At 33.6% G+C, this 24545-nt stretch overlaps 1 protein-coding gene across 8 annotated transcripts in view; it reads left to right on the forward strand.

Moving 5' to 3' along the window:
* Positions 1 to 421: 421 nt before the first annotated feature.
* The window catches only part of LOC148602237 (partitioning defective 3 homolog), a 55898-nt gene continuing 31774 nt past the window's right edge, over positions 422 to 24545 (forward strand). For 7 of the 8 annotated variants that reach the window (XM_088552646.1, XM_088552650.1, XM_088552648.1 and 4 more), the window contains exons 1-5: positions 422 to 1071; positions 5395 to 5496; positions 7729 to 7900; positions 8874 to 8974; positions 20962 to 21135. In XM_088552646.1, coding sequence (XP_088408772.1) covers positions 946 to 1071; positions 5395 to 5496; positions 7729 to 7900; positions 8874 to 8974; positions 20962 to 21135 — 675 coding nt within the window. In that variant the 5' untranslated portion in view covers positions 422 to 945. Of the gene's footprint in view, positions 1072 to 3653; positions 4430 to 5394; positions 5497 to 7728; positions 7901 to 8873; positions 8975 to 20961; positions 21136 to 24545 lie in introns of those variants that run through there. The other variant, XM_088552651.1, reaches the window with a different exon arrangement.

Consider the following 24545-nt stretch of genomic DNA (forward strand, 5'->3'; position numbering starts at 1 on the left):
ATGTACTTTGGTTTCCTTAAAAAAAAAAGCTCATTTAGTTTTTAGTTGAAAACTTAACTTAATATGGTATATGCAACGAAACAAAACAACAATTAAACTACTGTACACTTTTCTGTTTAGTGGGGTCTTTGAAATATCCGATCATCACTGAATAGTTTTCCCAGGGAGTGGTTTTCTCGGCAGATAATAATTAAGAATAGTAACTAGATCTATGTTCCTGAGACAATGGAACCAAATTTGAAAGTACAAATAATTCTTATTATAAGGCATGTATCACTCTCTTTTTAGTTAACATTAAATTACGATTTTGTACACCGCTTTTTGTGGTGTTCTTCTATTGGAGGTATATTCACAATCGATACATCCTCGGCCAATCCCGGCTATGCTCGGAATCAATGAGATAGTTTTAAGAAACATAGTTATCTCCCCTGAATCAAAAGCGGAAACGAGGCGAACAAAATATGGAAACATGATATGTGTCATCCGAAAGTTGATTAGAAAAACTCACCTTGATCATTTTCAGGCTGAAAAAGGTGGTTTGTTGTGGTAAAAATAAAATTTGTGATTCATTACGACATGTTCGTATTGAAAATTTGTTGATTAATTTGGAATTTAGACAGAATGATCGGCAGACGATAGAATTTCTTTAGTGTTTACATTTCTAGATTAGCCACCATACCCCCGCGTCATTCAAGTTCTGTGACTAATTTAGTGGATATTTTATTAAATAAGCTGTTAGGAAGAAAAGATGTAATGCAGGATTTTATTTTTCATATGTGACATTTGCCTGGAACATGCTGTACTATTACTGAACAATGTAAACCAACACTTTAATTGCTAGCTTTTTCAAATCTGTTTACACCTTTTATGATGTACAATGTAGGATTAACGCCAAATACATGAAATGTTGAGAACATTTAGAGACTGTTACTATTGGTCTGCAGTATGCCAATGAAAGTGACAGTCTGCTTTGATAGAATTCGAGTTATTGTTCCGTGTGGAGATGGGGAGATTCCAGTCCATAGTTTGATTGACAAGGCTGTTGTTCGGTTCAAGAAAGCTACTGGGAAGGTACATGTACAGAAGTAGTATAATCATATTTTTATTGGTTTTACAAAACATATTAGTGTTTTTTTTTTTCAGAAATAATTCAGGGAGACTTGAGTACATGGATATCATTAAATTTACATGTATACAATGGGTTGCACTTGTACAAAGCACATGTACAGTTGTATGTGCAATACATGTAGACATTGTAGTGTTCCCTACTGATCATTCCCTACTAGGGTGCAGATGCCCTGCCCTTTTGATGGGTTTTACAAGTACCTTTCCATTTGTTGTAGCCCTGTGTGGGTTCGGGTGTCAAAAGAATTGGCCTGCAGCAGCACTAAACTTGTTGTAAAAGGTGACTAAATAGTGCTCAGAACCCTTGCCAGGGGCCAGGGCACTCTGTCTACAGAGCAGCTGGGTTGTGTGCCCCAGATGGTGGAATGGGGTAGATGCTGGGCTTGTCAGACCATAGTATGGAAAACCTGACCGCAAAACATAGTGGTGCATCATGTTGGAAAAGATGCCATGTTCCTTGCAAGTTAAAGAATCCTTTTCCTCAACATGTCAGAATGTTCTTTGTTTGTTTGATAGCAATGCCTTTTTCTAGCTGCAGGGAATACTATACACATTTGTACCTGTTCATATACATGTAATGTACATGTACAAATACATGTATGTACTTTTTTTTACATGTGTACATACAATGTACATGTATTCATTGTGTATTTATGTCAAATACAATGTGCTGTATGAATTTACAAAAAATTGTATTGACCTGTGGTACCTGAAGCAAATGATAAACATAAATTGGAGTTTCCTTACAATATTTTGATTCCAGTCAGTTTAGTTTTTGAAAATTTACAAGCTGCATGTACCTGTACATGAAAAAAAAATCAGTGTCATTTTAGTTAATTACAGGTAAAATTTAAGTTATCACTAATTAGGTAGTTTTGATCTTTAACATAACACTGATTGAAGTTCGAGAATGTTCTGAAGTCGGTATGATAAAAGCATGAAAAAAAATCGGATGAAAACAAATTATTGACCAAGGAACTCAAACTCTGAAGTTTTTAAAAGCAAACACAGCATTTTTAAAGTCCAAAAATCAACATAATCTTCCGAAAGGTAACGAAAAAGATCTACAAACTAACAAAACTTCGTAGGAAGTAGGCAATTTCTAACGATAAAGTCAAACTCGGACTGGCACCTAAAAAAAATCCGGAAATATACGAACTTCCATTTCTCGAACTCCCGATAACTTGAACACATTTCACTGGTCCCTTGGAGTTTGAGCTACCGAGGTTTGACTGTAGTTGTATAATATATATATTTACACCCAGAAATCTATCTGGTATCTGGTTGTCCACACCCATTAAAAGACTTTATATTTTTCACCTACATTGTATGATAAATTATCAAATTTAATTTTGGAAAACTTCAAAGTAATTCGATTGTCCTTGCTTGCAAGAATTGTCAGGAGTTCTTATGTTTTTTCTCTTTTGTGATGGATTCAAGTCTCCAATTTAATCTTTGTACACACTTCTTTAAATTTAAGTTGTATTTTTGGCCATTTATTGTCTCAAGTTCTCCTCTGTAGAAAATCATAGAAAACAATTTTTCTCATAGTATATGATTTTTCATTTTGGCTGTATAATTTTCTGTTGATATACTGTGTACTTCATTTTTTTATCTTTACATGTACAGTATACATGTAGATCAAATGTCTTTTAATGCAGTATTAGTACATTCATGGAAGCTCATTCAACAAAGGGCCATAAATGGATTAATTAGATAAATAATATTGTCATCAATCTGTCCCCTGTTTGTTATCTGTCTCATATTTAACAGACCACTGACTCCACTGTTATAAGATATTTGAGTTATGTAAAATTATCACCTATGCTTTACACCCTTATCTGACATTCAATTGTTGAATCTCACCTGTTTCTATTGTGGTCTTAAGTAGGTCATTATTGTTTCCTAGTGATAGATAAAAAGGGGTGTGTCCCCATTTGTTGTGATGCTGGAGGGTGATAAAAACACCATGTCCATTTTAGTGTAATGGAAAAATTGATTTAGTAAGTTAATTTCATGCATGATAGTTAACAGGGAGAGAAGATTGTCCTCTGTTATATTTTAATCCAATTAATTGAACATTTGCCTGGTATGATTTCCTTTGGGAGAAAATTGAGACTTTCCAAATCCTCTAATTTACATTACTCTGTATTTTCTGTGTTCATTTATGTAATTATAGACTGACAGTTCAATGTACATTTTGTACTGTTTGTCTTTGTTTAGAAATATGTACATGTCCATTGTACATCATAGGATGATGTTCATTGCACAGTGTAAAAATGGTAAAGGTCCTGTTAATTAATCTGTATGTGTAATATATACTTTGTACATGGTCTTAAAGTACCTTTTTGATTTCACAAGAATGTCCGGGGTGTTTTACAGGTAAAATAACAGGAAACAGGTACATTGTACGACAGTTAGTGTAAGATGTTTTTGGATTTGAGTGATTTTTTTTGCTACATGTACATTTACGGGTATAAATAATTGTTAACTGAAAATACATGTAGAAGGTTTGGAAAACAACCCCTATACATGTACTATACATGACAATTTAACTTTAATACCGGTAATATTTTTTTCATTTTTACATGTAATAATGATATAAAAATGTATCAAAGTAAGACAGATTTGTAAGAAATCCTTTTACATTTTATTTCATCTTTATAAGACAAAGTTACTAAATTTTACAATGTGCAAAAATGTACATGTGCATTGTTTTCATGTACAAAAGTGTATGTACAAATGTAGATGTACATGCACATGCTACATGTAGATATAAATGTTCATGGCCTACAAAACATGTAAAAAATGTACATGTACAGTAGCATACATGTATAACATACATTATACAGAAACATGTGTAAAATTCAATTTGCAATGCATAATTTCCATGATTTCTGCCTCAATATTTTTCATTGTTCACTGAACATGTGCATTTTTGTAAATACATGTACATGAATTTATTATAAAAAGCCCCCCCCCCAAAAAAAAAAAAAAAAAACAAAAAAAGAAAACAAAACCAAAAAAACAAAACCAAAAACAAAGACAAAAAAAAAACAGGCAAATAAAGACACAGATGATTATGTAATCATGGTAATCTTAATGGAATCCCTGTATAATTCATATATCACTGTATCTGTAGTGTACATTGACAAATATAGTTTATCAGTAGTTAATTGACAAATAAAATATAACTTTTGACCTCTTTACAACAATCCAGGAGAGAAATCTGATATCAATATTTATATCTTCATGTACAGACTACATGCACTGGTTTAAAACTTATCATGCCACTTTCGTTATGGTAAGTTGAATTTAGTCATCTTTATATAAATGTACATATTGTACTATGGCAGTGTACACAAAATTGGTTCAGACTACTGGACCAAATCTCAAATTTTGTACTATTCTCCTGTATGTATGTGGCAAGCTTAAAAATAAAAAAAAATTGCCAGACAAAGGCATTCTTCGGTCTGGCAGTATTTAGTTTAAACTGACCATGGTGTTATTTGTTCATAAATCTACACGTGTACATGTATATTTGTACATTGTACATGTGAATCAAAACTGAAGCATGGTTACATGTACATGTAAAAAAATGACATGTTACTGCTTTGGAATTCATATTTTTCTCATGTGGATGAAATACAATTTTTTGTACATGTACAATTAATAATTTTCCTTAAATTTAATCACCTTCTGATGTGTTAGGGTAAAGAATCAGTTTGATGGGGTTTAAAGGGTGAATGTATAATGCATGTTTTTTAGTATTATCCTGGATGCAAAGTATGGCAGAATGTGTGGTTTGTAAGATTGGACTTTGAATATGGGGTATTGTTAGTCCAACCTCTTACATGTTGTAAAAGTACCTGTACATGTATCAGGGACTTTGATTGCATGATTCAGTACTTAAAATGTATATGAGTTGTCTGTCTAGTTATATATAAAATAAGAGATGTGGTATGATTGTGAATAATAAAGTCATCAACCAAATGCCAAGAAAGGAACAATTAAATATTAACAGGTCACCACACTGTTTTCAGTGTTGGCAAAACCCATACCAGCAAGCCAGCTGTAAGCCCACCAAAAAAGTGATGTGAAACCATTCATAAAAGATGAAAAATGATCTAATCTATAAAAAAAAACAACATAAAACAAATAACAAAGAACATTAAGACATCCTAGTTTTTATGCTTATGGTTGTATTGTAAGTGTCTCAATCACCTTAATCTATGTATTCATAAGTTTTGACTTTTTCTTCTATTTCAGTCAGCTGACTACTGGGTGTCTGTCAATAATCTCCGTACAACAGACGGAGGAATCCTCGACCCTGATGACCAACTTGTTGACGTTGTTGATGACAGAGAACAGGTAGTTATCTCCTATTCTTAGAAACTCAATCTTAGGCTACTCAAGGTTAGCAGGACTTTCCCTGTCTGTCAATTTTAAGAGTCCCTCATTACCTACAAATGTACATATACATGTACATGTATTTTTATCAACATATCAGTAAAAAAGCCATAAAACGTACCTCCCTATCATTAGTTCTGGCTATATTCCCCATCATTAGTTCTGGCTGTCTGTTGAAAGCACCGTTCATCATCTTTTAGGGCAATGAAAAGTTTAAAAGAAGTTTCTTCTTCCTTCAGTGTTATTTTTCAGTAAAATGACCTAGAAACTGCCGTTGCGTATGCAGTGTTTATTTAGAATGGAAACCTTTACCATCTTTTACATGTACATCTGTCTCAGATTAATTTTTTGCAAAAGTTAGGAAACATTTTAATTGTACTCATTATTTCCGGTGACAAAGACTTTTTGACCTGTTTGCTATTGGTTACACACATGTACTGTAGTTACAATGACCTGTTTGGTATTGGTTACACACATATACTGTACTTACATGTACAATGTTCATGTATCTCTTTAAATTAGTCATCATTTATTTAACTCTTGGACACAGTATCATACTATATTATTTTTATGACGTGTCATAATTTTGTTTTTGCCAGAGCTGCCAAAACTTAGAAGTACAAATGTAGTTTCTCAGTTTATGGATATTCTTACATTGTATGTGTGTGAATTGTATTTTACCAAGCAAGATTACTGTACCATCTCAGATTTGTGGCTAACTTTGGGTGATAAAACTGCAGTGTACATGTACATGTAGGTGTATTCAACTTCCAATCATTACCATAGTACATGTACATTTTGTAAGTAATAAACAGAGCAGGCTACACCTACATTGTAATAAACAGAGCAGGCTAAGCCTACATTATAATAAACAGAGCAGGCTAAGCCTACATTGTAATAAACAGAGCAGGCTAAGCCTACATTGTAATTTTCAAAGAATTCCATGTTGATACATTGTAAATCAAATGAACTTAAGGGCTATACAAATTTATACTGGAAGCTTTCAGTCACTCAGTCTGTCTCTCTGTTCATTTTAATATTTTGGGTCTGCCAATATTTCTGTAATACAAATGTACCTGCTCGCTGGATTGTCAGGAAATTTTAGGCAGTGTTAAATCACAATATTGATATGTGTATATTGTAAGTAAAATTCTATGAAACATATTGCACACACACACATGTATTACTGCAGTTTGTTGTGTAAGTCTCTTCAAGGACAGATGTGCATTTTTTGTAGCTCTAATGCCTCAGAATATTTGTATCTTTTATTCTGTTCTAATTTAAAGTTTATTCCAGTTTGAGACATTAATCAGTGTTAACATTAATCAGTGTTAATGTGTTTTTCTGCTCTATTGAATAATCAAATTGAAATAAAGTGAAGTTGTTACATTGAAGGTAAAATGACTTGAATGAAATATTATATTTTTAAGAAATTTTTGAAGTGATTATTAAGGTTAGAGTTAGTTCATGTCTAGAAGAAATTCATGTACAGCAGTTCCTGTACATTGTACATGTAACCTGAGGGCAGCACATTCCTTTAACTAGAAACTTCATTCATGTTATACATTATACATGTATAGGTTTGGGAACAAAATGCACAAATATTTGGTTAATGTGGAAGTATAACCAGAAAAAAAGTTAACATGTAAATATTTGTAAGAAGTTTAATTTGAAAAGATATTAAATTTTACAGGAAAAAAAATTACATGTATGAAAATGTACAGTATTTATAGTTTATAATAATGATAATTATTTGTTACATGTACATTAGGGGCAGAAATTGAATTAAAACTATTTTTTATGTTTGATTTTTATAATTTGTCTTACATGTTTACTGTATATATCTAGGAATTTATTCCTCCCTATCTGGCTTAACAGCAGATTTTATTTGTAATTCTATACCTTATGTTCTTGTAAACCCACCCTGGCAGCTTTCACATTTTTATCTACAAGATATCAAACATATTTTTTCCACTCAGAAAATGTACATGTCATGTACAATAGTCAATACAATTTAGTCTATTTAAATGTATCAGATCTGTGAATCACATGAAATTAGTAAGAAATTCATGTGATTTTCATGTGAAAATTTTATGTGAAATCCATGTGAAGGTTCGACATGTATTGGACATAATTTTCTCCATAAGTGTAAGTATGTAACCTATTATGATAATCAAAATATAATTATTGCAGTTGGTAGCTGATTATGAAGAACAAGGTTCTACCACATATCAGCCACACAATGGTGATGGAGCAAGTGCATCGTCAACTGGTACTGCCAGTCCTGAACCTTCAGAGAGACCAGTCAAGGCTTATCACAATGAAGATGACACAGTTGTAGTTACACAGGAGGACATTAATCTAGGTAATCAGGGATCACTTTGGGAGGGGATATTGGCCATTTGGCCTAAAAATGCAAAAATGACCTGAAAAGAAAGGGAGGCATGGGTCAATGGCACATTTTTCGTGTAAAATGCATTATTCAAATTTTTAGGCCATTGTGATGTTTGCAATGTCACAAAAATGGGTCATTGGCCCAATATGAGAAAATACAACAGTTATCTCTATGTTAATGTATAATTTTAGTTTGCATTCCTGCCTTAGGTATTGTGGTGTTTAGTTCCTGTCGTAGGTACATTGTATCAGTGTGTTAAGTTCCTGCCTTAGGTATCAGTGTGTTAAGTTCCTGCCATAGGTATTAGGGTGTTAAGTTCCTGCTTTAGGTATTAGGGTGTTAAGTTCCTACCTTAGGTATTAGGGTGTTAAGTTCCTGCTTTAGGTATTAGGGTGTTAAGTTCCTGCCTTGGGTGTTAGGGTGTTAAGTTCCTACCTTAGGTATTAGGGTGTTAAGTTCCTGCCTTGGGTGTTAGGGTGTTAAGTTCCTACCTTAGGTATTAGGGTGTTAAGTTCCTGCTTTAGGTATTAGGGCATTAAGTTAGATATATCTGTTCATTTATTTATTAATTTAATGTTTTGTGAGCATCTTCCTGAACATAACAGATCCTCCAGGAAAGTCAAGTTTCCTACTTGCCAATGGGGAAGTGGAACATGATAAACAACGTTCCATCATCAAAATTTCATGATGGAAAAATGCAATCCTATAACATGTAGAACTCAGATTGATTAAAACAGATATTTTCAGATATATACAATGCAGAGATCATTCCTCCAAAGGTAGAGGAAAAGACTGAGAAACTCCATTGTCCGAAAGCTTCATTTCAATTCACTTTAGTTGCTGAATATTAGTTATGATTAAAACTCTGCCAATGTGGAATTATTGTCTATCAATAAGAAAAATATGTATATGTACAAATGTACTTCAGCTACATGTATTTCAGGATCTCGTTTGACAGTAAGAAGAGGAAGTGAACCAAATCTGCATGAACTGAATAATAATTTACTTAGTATAGCCCCTGTGGAGGAAGATGGAGAGAAAAAAGTAAGTCAGTAACATATGAAATATAGTTCCTGAGTAGGAAGATGGAGAGAAAAAGAAAGTCAATATACAGTATACTTAATATACACTACTCACAACACAACTTTAAATTTCTCCACTCTTCACAATGGAGATACTATGAGTGGAGTCACCATTTCATTAATTGTAGTATACTAATCCTGTCTTTATACCAAAGTGTATTTAATGGTTCTAGCAGTTTAATAATATTTTAGTAACTGACAGAAATAATTGCAAAGTATAGAAATGAAGTAACTTTATACCAGTTTTCACTTTAGTGGAGTCACAGAGTGGAGAAAATGAGTGACTTGACTGTGAAAAGTGGAGGAATAAAAATTTTGGTTGATGGTAGTGTAGCTTCTCTCTCCACAGCAACTATATTTAGTATGTTCACTAAATTTATCCATGGAAAGCAGAGTCTGCTGATAATATACTGTTGTGCCTGAATATTGATTGGGCCAGTTATATCTGACTGACAAAATGTACATTTAAGTAGCAGTCTAACTTGTTAAACTTCAATTTATGGAGAAGGAAACTAGATTTTTTTTAATGTTGACTTCGATGTTAATGGAGATGTTTTGGCTTATAATCAAGTAAACAAGGAACTGTTTTTTACTCTATTTACTTTAAAGTGATATCTTTACATTTATCTGATGAGACATTGTAACTTTGTCAACATAAACTAATACTGTAATAGATAGAATCTATTTTTATGTATAGATAAAACTACGAAGAGTCTCCAAAGTAAAGTTTTACATGTTTCCCTTTAAATGTCAAATATTTGTGATTTTATCAATGTCGACTGGGTTATTATTGAATTTTCTAACTTATGTAAATTTATTCAGAGAAAGGGACACATGATCAGATTTATTATCCATCATCAAATGGCAGTATATTCAATCAATTGTTTTATTTGGGGTTGATTTTACTTTCCTCTGATGTTATGAATGATGAAGCTGTGACCAAGAATTCATTAACCTTATTTCTGTTGTTTATTTCGTGGCCAATACTGTGTACTGTTGAACTTATTAAGGATAATATGGACAAAGATAGCAGTAGACTATTAACTTTAGTACAATAGTTAATCCTGAGGTTGTTTGGTGCAAAAATAATACCTAGAGATTTTCTTACAATGTACATGTTCATCAGAGTTAGAAATAGTAGCCTGCCCGCCAGCCCGGGCAGGGATTGCTAATTATAGCAAAAATCTCTATAGCCATCTAGTAAATATATTGGAAAGTTGTATTCAGGATTGGCTAGAATTTGAGTGAGTTTCTTACCCTGATGTACATCTTTTATATCCCACGTAAACATTGGACATTTTGGTTTCCTTCTGTCTGTCAGTCTGTTTATCTATTCTTGATTTTACACGTCTTTAAGGGTTTTGTTTTATCAAACGCTAATGACTATTTTCAGAGATAAGTTAATATTTCAACAAATATTTACTTGCTACATTACATGCTTGGTATGTTAGAACAATACTGTGAGTTAAATGTAGCCTGTACAGAAAACTATTTTATAAACTTTTTATACCTCATGGATCTTAGATGATTTCTAGTCCTTTAACATTTTCACCAGTTTTGATAAGAGTTAATAATAATTAGCTAGATACATATTCATATACAAAGATTGTGTACTTCATTATTATGGTACATGTACATGTACAAATATTTCGCATTATGGCATGTGAATAAAATGTGTTAAATATAAAGGTATAGAAATCTGTGTAAACCAGACACGATCTGAAGTATCTTCTGCTTCATGAGTATTACAACCAGGCTTTGGCAGGTACATGTCTTCAGCCAATAAAGTTATTCTTACTTTTAAATATCCCTTTCAAGCTAAACAAGTTAAAAGGGAAAATATTGTCTCTAAATTTAAAAAGATATTTTGTTAAACCAGGTTAAAGTTTATCTTGTGTAGTATCTCGTCAATAAACATTTTATAGGTTAGTACTGAACATGCCATTGTTTGGGTTCATAACAGGTCTTTACAACTGATTAAACTTACTAGCTTGTCTTTTGTTTTCTTCAGCTCAATAAATATTTACCTTCTAAATAGTAACCTACTTATTTTATCAGGGGGCATTGTGTTAAAATTTTGATCAATTGTACATGTAAAATAATTTTTGAGGTGCATGCATGGCATTTCTGTTGCTATACAAAGTAGGCTTTATATACATGTACATGTATTTTCACTTCCTGCTTTAATGCTGTGACTGCCTATTTATATGGTTTAGGTCATTTCAATGGAAAAGCTGACTGTTACAATATGTGTATCATATGGCTATGTTTCTAAAAGTCATACTGTTTTTTTTTTCAAAACTTTGAAATAATTGCATTGTGTCTGTCATTGAGGTATTATTATTTTTACCCAATCACACGTTCAGTCTGCAGACCATCTATTCCAGTACAATATTCTGACTATTTTAAAATTATCAAACCATGTTCCATCACTTTAAACGATATATTTGACTACAATGATGACGAACCACATTGTACCATATCAAAATGTGGTATTAAAAATTGCAAAACATGCAACATTCTTATAACCGACCCTTACTTCTCCACTTCCCTTACAAACAAAACCTTCCATACATTATACAAGAAATCACCATGACTTAAGTTGCAAATCAACAAATTTAATATATGGATTAGAATGCAACTTATGTGGTTTAATATATGTCGGAGAAACGCAAGAACGATTAAATAAAAGAATGTGCGGTCATCGTTCGGGAATTAACACCACCAAATTCCAGACAATTTATCAACACTTTAATCAACAAGATCATTCAATCCTCTCCATGAAAGTTCGTATTTTAGAAAAAATTTACCCTCCTACGAACAGTACCGTTTTAAGTAAAAATTATCGTAGGGAAAGAGAGGAGTACTGGATACACAGACTAGGTACTGCAATACCTTACTGATGCAATGACAACATTAAAAGTATAGGAAACCTTTCAAGCCAATATAACAATAGCATAAATGTGATGAATTTATTTGATAAAAATCCAAGACAGGAAAGAAGTCATGGCCATCGCCACTATACGTCACCTAAGTTACATGATGTCTCCATAGATGGTCTCCTTCCTTTCATACAAAAACCTCTTGGATTTCATCACATTAGAACCCAACTTTATTCTATACCTCTCACTCTACTACACTCCCTTTATAAAACAAGTCTTGACACTCCTGTTTCTGACCCCACCTCATCATTATGCAGACTTGTTGCCATCATTTTGGATATTGGTTTCCACAGACTCTTTAAACCAGTTTGTGTGAAAAGTAAAGATGAAGAAAAACGATCATTTCTTCCACTTTCATTTGTCAACAAAGGTATAGATGCAACTAATTTGGCTAACATCCTCCATCACAAAAACGTTACCAACAAAATTCCCCCATATTTCAAAGACAAATCCATACCAATTATTTCATATTCCTATACTTCACCCATCACATCCAAAATTTTCTGTTATAAAAGGCTATTGCAGAACCTCGAGATTGAGGACTTCAAGGCTAAACTACCTGACTGTTCTTGCAAAACCTATCTATTCAAATATGGGCCTTCTGGTCACGTTGTTACGGGAGATTTAACCATTATCGAAAATGAATCTCTGCGTAATATCCTTTCTAAAGGTCCCAAGTACCGTGAACCACGCTCCATAAATTCGAATTATAACTTTAAAGTTCTTATGGATGCCGTTGAGGACTATGCAAGAAAATGGATAAAACGAGAACAAGAAGACATTGATTCTCTGTCAGAGTGGTTGAAGGTCGTGAGGTCTTCAATTTTGAAACGAATGAAAGTTTTAAGTAGGTCAATGAGTGCCAAGGCTACATCAGTTTTCAAAGACCCCGATGTAGCAAAAACATTGTCTACTATACATGACAAATATGTTGTCGTACCAGCAGACAAAGACCAAAACAACATTGTTTTTGTCTGCAAAACGTTTTATATCCAATGTTTATTATCAGAGGTAGACGTAGTAAATAATAGCAGTAATAAGACCCACACTGCTACCACTCTCTCGAAAGAAGAGATTGTGGAAAACCATAAATCTGTGCTATCCTCTTTTGGTCTGTCTACCAAGGACGATGATTGTGATTTACCGTCTATGTACTGGATTCTTAAACTTCACAAGAATTCATACAAATAACGTTTCATAGCTGGATCTGCAAAATGTACCACCAAACCTCTTTCAAAACTTTTAACTTCTATACTCACAACTGTCAAAGAGGGTCTAAAGTCCTACCACAACACTTGTTACTCCCGTAGTGGTCTTAATTCAATGTTGAACCTGAAAAATTCGAAAGATCTCTTGGAGACAATTAGTTCAAGACTATTATCTGAATATAATAGCATTAAAACCTACGATTTTTCAACACTGTATACTTCTATTCCCCATACTCAGTTAAAATCCTGACTTAAAAACATTATAAAAACATTATACACCTTTGTTTTTCCAAAAAAAATGGTACATCTAGATACAAATATATAGTTCTTGGTAGAGATTCCTCATACTTTGTAAGAAATAATTCCAAATCATCTTCCAAATATACAGAAGATGTTTACAAAATGCTGGAATTTTTGTGTGGTGTACATGTTTTTCAACAAACGGTCGGCATTCCAATGGTAACAAATTGTGCTCCTTTACTTGCTGACCTATTCCTTCACTCTTATGAGGCTGACTTTATAGCTGATCTGATCAGAAAGAAAGAATATTATTTGGCTAGATCCTTTAATCTCAGTTTCCGCTATATAGATGACGTATTATCTTTAAACAATCCTAATTTCGAGGATTTGTTACATCGCATCTACCTAAAAGAACTTGAGATAAAGGATACTACAGACACTGTGAAGTCAGCCTCATATCTTGACCTACACTTAGAAGTCGATGGTAAAGGAAAACTATTGACCAAACTTTACGACACACGTGATGACTTTTCATTCAGAATTGTCAACTTTCCTTTCATCTGTGGCAACATCCCTTCGGCTCCTGCGTATGGAGTGTTCATATCACAACTCATACGTTATGCCAGAGCTTGCCAAAGCTACGCAGACGTTTTGTATCGCGCTAGATCTCTAACAAATAGGCTTCTGGAACAGGGTTATGTTGCTACAAGATTGAAGTCATCACTACAGAAGTTTTATGGTCGTCATCATGAAGTCATGGATCGTTATGGTGTATCCATCAGCACCATGAAAACTAATTTATTCAACGGGTCATAGTTTTCCTTTCCTCGTTTGTCTACCCCGGACTTGACTTTTTATGAGCAACCTGGCGGGTGTTTCTAGAAAAGCAGAGGACGCTTACCCTACCGGTGCACCTGGTCCTTGATCCCAGTTTTTTGTGGAGTCCGAGTTGCTCATTTACTTTTGTTACTTTGTATGTATAATTTTAGTTACTTTATGTTCTTTGTTGTGTATGTCTGTTTTCCATGTCTGGTCTTTGTCCCTGGATTACATTCTTTTGATTACCACTATAACCTTGGTTCCCTTGATTACTCTTTTATGTCTGAATGCATTAGTTGTTCAGTATGTTAGAGTCTGATGTTTGATATTTTTTTTATATCTTTCCCTTGTATAGTAGTATTTTTAAGAAACTCTTGATCTCTCATTTTGAAAAAAAACAAACCTATGTATTGACATACATGTACATTGTACATTATATCAAGAATGTTGGAGAAGTGGCTTGAATAAAAATAAACTGGAACCAAATGATCTTTTAATTGATTGTAATCAAACTGAAATACTGTATTTTATTTAAATTTAAAGGGAAGTAGCTGATGTTTCATTTGCCCTCAAATTTCACCTTTTCTGTTTAAAGTAATGGTGCATTGTATAAAGATATTATCAGTGGATATCACACAATCTTTGTTAGGTGACTCCCACAAAATTAAATAGGAGCTGTCCATTTATGTATCTATTACATTTATAGTCTGTTTCATTTATATTGAATCCAGAAAACTCAAGAACATTCAAGTACTGATTGATCCATATAAGAATAGAGAAGTCCTATAGTTATTTATTTACAGTGACAATATTTTGCAGAAATTTTTATTGCATTAAATTATACAGTTGACTTCACAGTTCAGCTCTAGGATATTTTTTATCTGTACATACAGTGACCAATTGAAATACTTGGTCCGTTGTCCCATACCCCCAGCAGCTTTCCATCAATTAGGACTGAACCTAAAAAATTCTGACCCATTCTATCCCAACTGGAGGTCAAAGATCACATTAGTTAAAATTGCAGATGTGCAAGTGCTGGTAAAATGTAATTGAATATTTGGAAAAAGAAGAAGACATTAATTGGGAACCTTCAAAATGTACACCACTAGAACTTGCACATAAATTCTTACCAAACCAATGGGACTGATATCTTACAAGTACATGGTGAAATGATGCCCTGAATCATGCAAGCGCTTACATATTAGTGGTGTACATTTTGTAGTTGTGCTGAGATTGGAATGTGTTGATCCAGTTGTACTATTTTGTCAATGAGTGGTGGCAATTCCTGAAGATTTCTGTCATTTGTTAGGTTAAAAGTCGCGCGGCTCCAGATGTCAAATGAATAGGCCTGCAGCAGCGCTAAGCTTGTCGTAAAAGGTGACTAAATAGTGCTCAGAACCCTGGCTGGAAACTAGGGTGCTGTGTCCACAGAGCAGCTGTGTTGTGTGCCCCAGTTGGTGAAATTGGGTACCCCTGGCGTATTATATGCTAGGGTTGTCAGGCCATAATATGGAAAACCTGAGTTCAAACTTTACTGGTGCAAGGTGTTGGGAAAGATACCACGTTACTCGCATGTTAAAGAACCCTCCTGCGGTTTGTGATAGGAGTAGGAAGCTTTGCGCTCCTCCATAGTGGCTAAATAGCCTGACCCTACCCCCTCTCCCAATTTCCAACAGCAATCAAAATATGTCAACCATATTATCCTTGTGTCCCATCCCATTTTTCATTTCATCATCATTTCATGTTTATTTTAATCACCCATTTCATGTTCATCACCTGGATATACATGTAGCTGAAATATTGCTGCTTGGGCATTAAACACTAAAAAACAAACAGGCCAAAAACAGAATTTTATTCCTCAGCTGCACTGGCCATGTAGACTAGCGTACCAAATTGAACATCTGCCATACATAAAATTGCCAGCTAATGTGTTGCTTGCATAAAATTTGAATTGCATAAACTCCAATTATGTTAGTCTGAAACCTTGAAATAATGTCAACTAGAACTGTATCACATCATGTTTTAGGGATGTCAGGTACATGTACATGCTGAAATAAATACTGATAGTATGATGAGTCAGACAATAACATTGGGATGATGGGTAAATTGTCAGTCTAAAAATTATATGTGGAAATCTAAACAAATACTGGGACTCTGTAGATTAGTATACCCTCAGTCTAAACACTCATGAGTTACTGAAGATAAAGATAATTATCCCTGCAGCCAATATAGATTTGACTGTTTGTCTTTGTAGAGTCTGACACATCATTATTTCCTGCTATCCTTAGTTCATTTAACAGATACTATTTAAAAATTGCCAAAATCCACCCAGCATTGTCCCAAACAGAAGCTTTAGAAAGTGCAGGGATGTAAGAAATTTCACTAAATCTATGTTTTTTTGGTAATTACCAAATTTATTAGTATTGAAATTTTTCACTCGCTAAATCTTAAGTTTTTCTGGTGAAATCTGATCTGAATTTATATATATAACACATACAGAACTCTATAACCAAATTTTAGCAAACAGAAAAACTTCCTACTAGCACAATTGAATCATAACTTGAATTAATAGCAAGTTTGATCACTAGGTAGTGTTAAGGCTGTACAAGTAGAATTAAAAAAGTCATTCAATTAATGACTAAAATATGTCCTTATATTTGATTTAGGTGCTTAAAAAGTTTGGTTCAAATAACATATAGAGTAAGATAGCAGACTTCCCAGAACTTTTTCTTTTGTTAGAAAATCCAAAATTTGCTGACAAGTTCTCAGTCATTTTGAATAACAGACATGAAGGTACTGCCTGACTGAAAGATATTCTGTTTGATACTTAACTTCAACCTGGATACCATTGAAAGAAGATCTGTACCATTTAGTCTGAAGATTTAGTCCTGTGAATTTTTCAGAAAGTCTGAGGAGGAATTGTCCTGAACCTGAAGCAGCCTTATCCTTTTGGTTTCATATGATTTTAGTGTTTTCCAATGAGGTATAGAGATATATTTGTACTCAAGTGACATTTGAATTTGTTGATCTAGACTTTCTCTAAAATGTTGTGCACCTGTGTTAAAAGTTCAAAGAGTAATCAAGGGAACCAAGGTTATAGTAGTAATCAAAAGAATGTAATCCAGGGACAAAGACCAGACACGACATACACAACAAAGAACATAAAGTAACTAAAATCATACATACAAAATAACAAAAGGAAATGAGCAACTCGGACTCCACTAAAAACTGGGAGCATGGACCAGGTGCACTGGTAGGGTAAGCGTCCTCTGCTTTTCTAGAAACACCCACTGAGTTGCTCATAAAAAGTCAGGTCTGGGGTAGAACCATCATGTCCTAACTGCAATTGTCATTTCAAAAGTACACCATTTCTCACCAAACGATTTTGAGCCATTCATGTTTCAAGAGCATATAGGACATCCTGGACACTCTGTCCCTCATATTAGTGTATAGGACATCCTGGACACTCTGTCCCACATACCAACATATAGGACATCTCGGACACTTTGTCCCACATATCAGTATATAGGACATCCCGGGACACTGTCCCACATATCAGTATATAGAACATCCTGGACACTCTGTCCACATATCAGTATATAGGACATTCCAGACACTCTCTTCCACATACCAGTGTATGGGACATCCCGGACACTCTCATCCACATAGCAGTATACATGTATAGAACATCTCGGACACTCTGTCCCTATGAGCAAGGACTGACAGTTATTAGAATGAGGAGGAGGACATACATGATCTGAGGAGGAGGACATACATGATCTGAGAATGAAGGCAGACACTAAATGACATTAATTTACTAATAGCCAAAAAATAAATGACAATCCAGACTCCACTTAAATCTGGGTCAGGTTCATTGGATTGGCAAGCAACCTCTAGAAACAACTGCTCAGTTGCTCATATGATGTCAAATCAAGTTTAAAGGAGTAGGAAATCTGAGTTGTAAAGATTTCCGATGAATTGTTTTTATTGAGGCAATGTCCAGTACTATGCTTTCATTAATAAATGAAAACTTGAATGCTGATACTTACAGGTTAATTTACTTTTGTACTGTAATTAAGAATAATTTTATAATTGATAAACCTAATTTTCTCTCATGATAGCATTGTGCCTTCAACAATTTAACAAAGTAGATTTAATCTATGTTTGAATGGCTTGGTTTTGATTAATTACTACTCAATTAAAAATACCTTTATGATGGTAAAGTCTTTTCATGGCTCATTGAACTCTACAATGTTGTTAATCATTTCTGCCAGAGATTTTCTGTACACCTTGATGTAAAAGAAAAGAATGTTATATCGAACAAAAAAAACAAAAAAATACAAAACAAAACTGGGTGGATTCAGGCAGGGTTTGGCAGATGAGTGCTTTTTCCTAAAATTAAAAAAAAAAAATTACTTGTACAGAAAATTTTAATAAGCTGGAAAAGCAGTGTGCATAACAATACAGGTAACTCATAAACTTTCATTTAGCTGGGTAAAGAACCATAGAATCAAGAAATATGCACCAAATTCTGTGTAATGCACAGTGTACACATAACTGTACTGGGATTATCTTTATCAGTATATGTAGATTGATATCCCAAGCTATAAGTACAGTGTCTATAGGAGACATTTGTACATCTGCCATACTACAGTGTACAGTGATTAAACATTAGGTTTTGTGGAAATTATTTATATTTGTAGATATATAGATACAAAGTTGGACTTCAAAACCTTAGTTTTTATGTCTTGTTAAATTGATGGGAAATGATTGCATAATATCAATTCTAATCCAATTGATGGGTTTTAAATGTCCTGTTATATAATTGTTATGTATATATTTGACCTGAGTGACTGTTTAAACATACTTCAGTCTTGTGTTTATTTACCAATAGATGTGATGTAAGTTAAACAGGAGATGTTGTGGTTTACCTATTTTTATCTGGAATTGCATACTTTTCATGTTTGACCGAGTTTTATACATTTATTTTCCAAAAAAATTTTTGCAACATTTCTGAAAAAATTTGAAGAAAGTCTATTTATGTACATACAAATTCTGCTTGCCAAGCATTCTTTTATTATACCCTGTGTACTCCTGGGTTTTTATTTGAAGTAATGAAAACGCCAAAAATAAGTCAATTACATATCTGTTTCAATCTAACATACATGTACATGTATATAGTGCCAAAGCTTAGTTCAATAGCAAAGCCAGGGGTTGCACTGGTCACACAGTTTATAAAACTGTCCAATTGTTGTTTCATAATTTTCCTGATTGCTTCTCACTTTTTTTCTCAATACCTGTGTCTCCGTCTGTTTTCCTGTCCAATTACATTTTGTGATAGAAATTGACATTGTCGTGTCTAGTTAAATAAAACTTATTTTCATAAAATAACATGCCAGCTTCTTCAACTGTAAAATTGTATTCCCTTTGGACAGATCAGACACATTCTATTATGTTATTACTAAGTTGGCTTCAGTCCAGTCTCCTGTGATGGGTGGCTACTGATGCATGTGATGATCCAAGTTATATAGAACATTAAATACTGCTCACTTTGATGGCTAGGCTTCAGTTGGCTGCACCTGTTTCTGATTGGCAACTTCTAGCACATTAAATACTGCTCACTTTGATGGCTAGGCTTCAGTTGGCTGCACCTGTTTCTGATTGGCAACTTCTAGCACATTGAATATTGCTCACTTTGATGGCTAGGCTCCAGTTGGTTGCACCAGTTTCTGATTGGCAACTCCTAGCACATTGAATATTGCTCACTTTGATGGCTAGGCTTCAGTTGGCTGCACCAGTTTCTGATTGGCAACTCCTAGCACATTGAATATTGCTCACTTTTATGGCTAGGCTCTAGTTGGCTGCACCAGTTTCTAACTGGCAACTTCTAGTACATTGAATATTGCTCACTTTGATGGTTAGGCTCCAAGTTGGCTGCACCAGTTTCTGAATTGGCAACTTCTAGCACATTGAATATTGCTTAGTTTGGTGGCTAGTCTCCAGTTGGCTGCACCAGTTTCTGATGGGCAAGTCCTAGCTGATCAAATATTTCTCAGTTTGATAGTTAGGCTTCAGTTACAAGTTCAAACTCCTAGACATGTGTTAATATAAGAAATGAGTACATTAAGTTCTAAAATGTATAATTAAAAGACATTTTACTTAAATTTAAATGTACCAGCTTGCATGAAAGCTCATTTCGATAGTGTGTCACCTGGGCAAATGATGCTAAATTTAGGATCTTAGAATATTTCAATTCCCTGTTACCAGTAGCAACTAAAAGTAAGCCTAATGTTGGACAGGTTTATATGACTATTTAATTTTGCTGGTTGACTTCTGTTTTGAACATTTTAATTTTTATGCCTGAAACTGTTATGAACAATAGAAATTATTGAAAGAAAAAAATGGAGCCCTGATTGGTTGCTTGCTTTATTTAAAAAAACAGACAGAAGTAAACATCTACAGGCTACAAGTACATCTAACAAGTAGTCTTAATATGATTTTTGTTTTCTCAGGGGTATGTTTTTGAGTAGTGCCCAGCCCCCTTAAATACAAAAAAACCCCAAAAAACAAATGCAACTTTGACCTGACCTTTGTATTTGATAGTAGTTATAACATGACAATCAAACAGCTTATTTATATCAACAATAATAGTGAAATAGACTATAGTTATGTGTATTAGCCTAAGATGGGATGTGTATTACATGGTTACGTTTTCTGATGGTGTTCCTATGAATCTGCAGGTAATCCAAGAACACCACATAGAAGGGACTAATTCTTTACCGAAAAATGGATTCCAGGGTCGTACAGATCCCTTCAACCGATTCTCTCGGGACTCTTGGCGGCAATCATTGGGCAATCGACCAGATATGTACAAATGGTTGCTGGCTCAAGAAAAACAACAGGACAGAATTCAGGTTAGTTTACCTTAATATTTATATATATCTATATCAGTTTTTTTTTTTTTGCTGAAGAAGAAAAATGGGTGTATTATATTTTTTTCCTCTACCTGAATTGTTTTAAGGTATATGTATGTAAAAGTTTAATTTCACCACAAACCCAAGTTGTTTTTTTCCAGTTTTGTCAAAAGTTCTATGACCTGTGCTTTTTGGAGGAAAAAATTTGTTCAGGATTTATGGATATTACCTAGTTATCTTGTAACTTTGTGTAAAGTATGTAAAAGCCACCATGTCTTGGTACATATAAATTAAATAGTTTTCACAACAAAAACATCAAACATGAAGAGTTAGGACTACATAGTATATGTAATATGAACAATGGATTTGAACAATAATAGATATATTTACCAATTGGGATAACATTTTGGTCCATTTAATAAGCTCAAAAGATTATTGTCACATTTTATCACTATTAGAATAGTTTAAATAACTCAAATCATCCAAAACAAAATGATGGGACTTCCTGTGTTTGGAAGAAATATACTGCCATTTACTGAAAGTTTAAGTTGATGAAGTCGGGGTAAGTTCATTGGAAAGGTTATATTATAAACATTTTATAAATCTTTACAATATGAATTTGTATTTGTTTTCTTTCAAAACATAATTAGATCTTTCATGTTTATGTTTCTTGATTTTGAAGATAGAACCAGAAAGTTTGAGGGAATATCCTTGGCTTAAATTGTTTTTTACACAGCTGTTAGACTAAAACTGTTGCTTCTCACTTTAAATATTGAAATAGAAATTTGAAACTTGTATTAATATATTGTGACCAGTTTTTTGGGTGATTACAAATGTGTATATTGTGACCAGTTTTTTGGGTGATTACAAATGTGTAGAGACCTTTCTTGTTTAATATTGTCTACAGGTAGATATTGTATTACATGGAGATGTTACTTTATGTGGCAGAGACCAAAGCTGTGGACATGTTAGGATGTTTTATATTTGTCAATGCTTTAATATATATCTACATGTAGGTAAAACAAGGTTTAATGAACTTTCTTTTCTAATTTAAATGACGTAATCATTATCACCTTCACCTGACTGTAGATTGGTGTCATCTGTCTATAGTAGCCAAATCGGTCTTGTCTGACAAGTAATCAGTACCACAGTTATCTAACCAAGGTAGTCAATATCAGAGCCATCTAACTAAGGTAGTCAATATCAGTGCCCATCTAACTAAGATAGTCAATATCACTGTCATCTGCATTGTTACTAAGGTAGTCAATACCACTGCCATCTAACTAAGGTAATCAATACCACTGCCATCTAACTGAGGTAGTCAATATCAGTGTCATCTAACCAAGGTAGTCAATACCACTGTCATCTAACTAAGGTTGTCAATATCAGTGCCATCTAACTAAGATAGTCTATATATTTGTCATCTAACTTAGGTAGTCAAAACCACTGCCATCTAACTAAGTTAGTTAATATCAGTGTCATATGTTTATAGTAGTCATTGTCAGTTTTGACTGACTATAGTTGTCAAATTTTTCTCCTCTGACAAGAGTAGGTAGTGTCAGTTTCCTCTTACAGTAGTTGTCAATATTGTTGTCCTCTAACAAGAATGGGCAGTGTCAGTTTCCTCTGACTATAGTTGTCAATGTTGTTTTCCTCTGACAAGATTAGGCAGTGTCAGTTTCTTCTGACTGAAGTTGTCAATATTGTTGTCCTCTGACAATAGTAGGCAGTATTAGTTTTTTCTGACTGTAGTTGTCAATTTTGTCAGTATTGTTGTCCTCTGACAAGAGGAGGCAGTGTCAGTTTCCTATGACTGTAGTCGTCAATATCTGTGTTCTCTGATGAAAGTATTTAACGTGTCCTCTGACTACAGTAGTCAGTGCCAGTGCCAGTGTTCTCTGACTAAAGTTTTCAGTGGCAGTGTCCCCTGACTATAGAAGTCAATGACAGTGTCCCCTGACTATAGTAGTCAATAACAGTGTCCCCTGACTTCAGTAGTCAATGTCTTTCTGTAACAGTCACCCCTGACTATAGTAGTCAATGACAGTGTCCCCTGACTTCAGTAGTCAATGTCAGTGTCCCCTGGCTTCAGTTGTCCGTGTCACTGTCCTCTGACTAGTATAGGAGTCAATATCTGTGTCTTCTGACTAGAGTAGTCCTTGTGATTAGTCATCACATTATTACTGGTGTCACTGGGAATCATACAATGCAGCCTCTGTGTTATAATGGTAGTCAATGTCAATATCCTCTGACTTTAATAGTCAATGTCAGTGATATTCATTTTAAAATCAAAAAATAAATTCAAACTTTATTGTCAAATAAAGGGTCACAGCCACTTGTTTAATTTATGGTTTCTGGCTTCCATGAATAGCAACCTTTTTTATACAAGCAGTATAGTTACAAAACACCATTTCATTTTATTTTCTTTTTTTATTTTATGTAGATCAAAATTTAGTCAAGAAAAATCTACTCTAGAAGTAATGTACAGTGTATATAAACCTTAGAATGTTACAGTAGATTAACATTGTAATTATTTGTTTACACATTATGGTGTCATATATTTTGACATTTAGTAGGTCAACTTGATGTGATTTATGACCTATAAACTGTAAAAGATCTTGGGTTTCAGTGGTTATTTTTATTCATACAGTGTTTTCATTATTGTATTACAGATCTTATGTATCATTGTTAATGAGGAAAAGATCATTACTTTTACAGGTTTAGGGGAAATAATTATAATGATCACTGGCACTTCATACATGTATGTTGTTTTAGGTTACTTGTACATAAATATAATTAGGAACATAAAGTATAATGCATGTACATGTAAAAACTGCATGTATACATGTATACATCCCATGATAAGGTTGTTACCTTGGAATTTTTATTTTTGTCATTGTGAGGTATAGTAAAATTAGCAAGTAGATAAATTATGTATGACACTTGCTTTTCTTGCTTAGGTAGCCCACAGGACTGTTTTATAGTTTAGTTAAAACATATTTTATTTGCTTTCAACAAAATGGATTGGACAAGAGTAAATTATACTTATTTAGTCCTTTCCTGAATACAATGTATAAATACACACAAATAAAGAATAAGAGAGCGTTCTTTAACAATATATGAACTATACATTACTGTAATGAGTGTAACAAAAAGTCAACTGGGGAGAAAAAGAGTTTGGGGAATGTGGTGTGGTGGATATAATCTTTAACTAAGCAAAAACACAAAATGTACCAGCTTGATTTACAAAACATATAACGAGAAATATTTCTGACCCTTTTATATATTGAAAAACCTGCTGAAAAATGCAAAATAGTTTCTTCATATTTTAATTCAGGGCTTCCAGATATTCACATGTTTGTGTATGATAAATTTTTTCATGGTCATGTCCTTATAGGACTATAAAATTG

This window comes from Perna viridis, chromosome 11, assembly GCF_037379345.1.
Source record: "Perna viridis isolate PV_CMFRI_1.1 ecotype Kerala chromosome 11, ASM3737934v1, whole genome shotgun sequence".
NCBI lineage: Eukaryota > Metazoa > Mollusca > Bivalvia > Mytilida > Mytilidae > Perna > Perna viridis.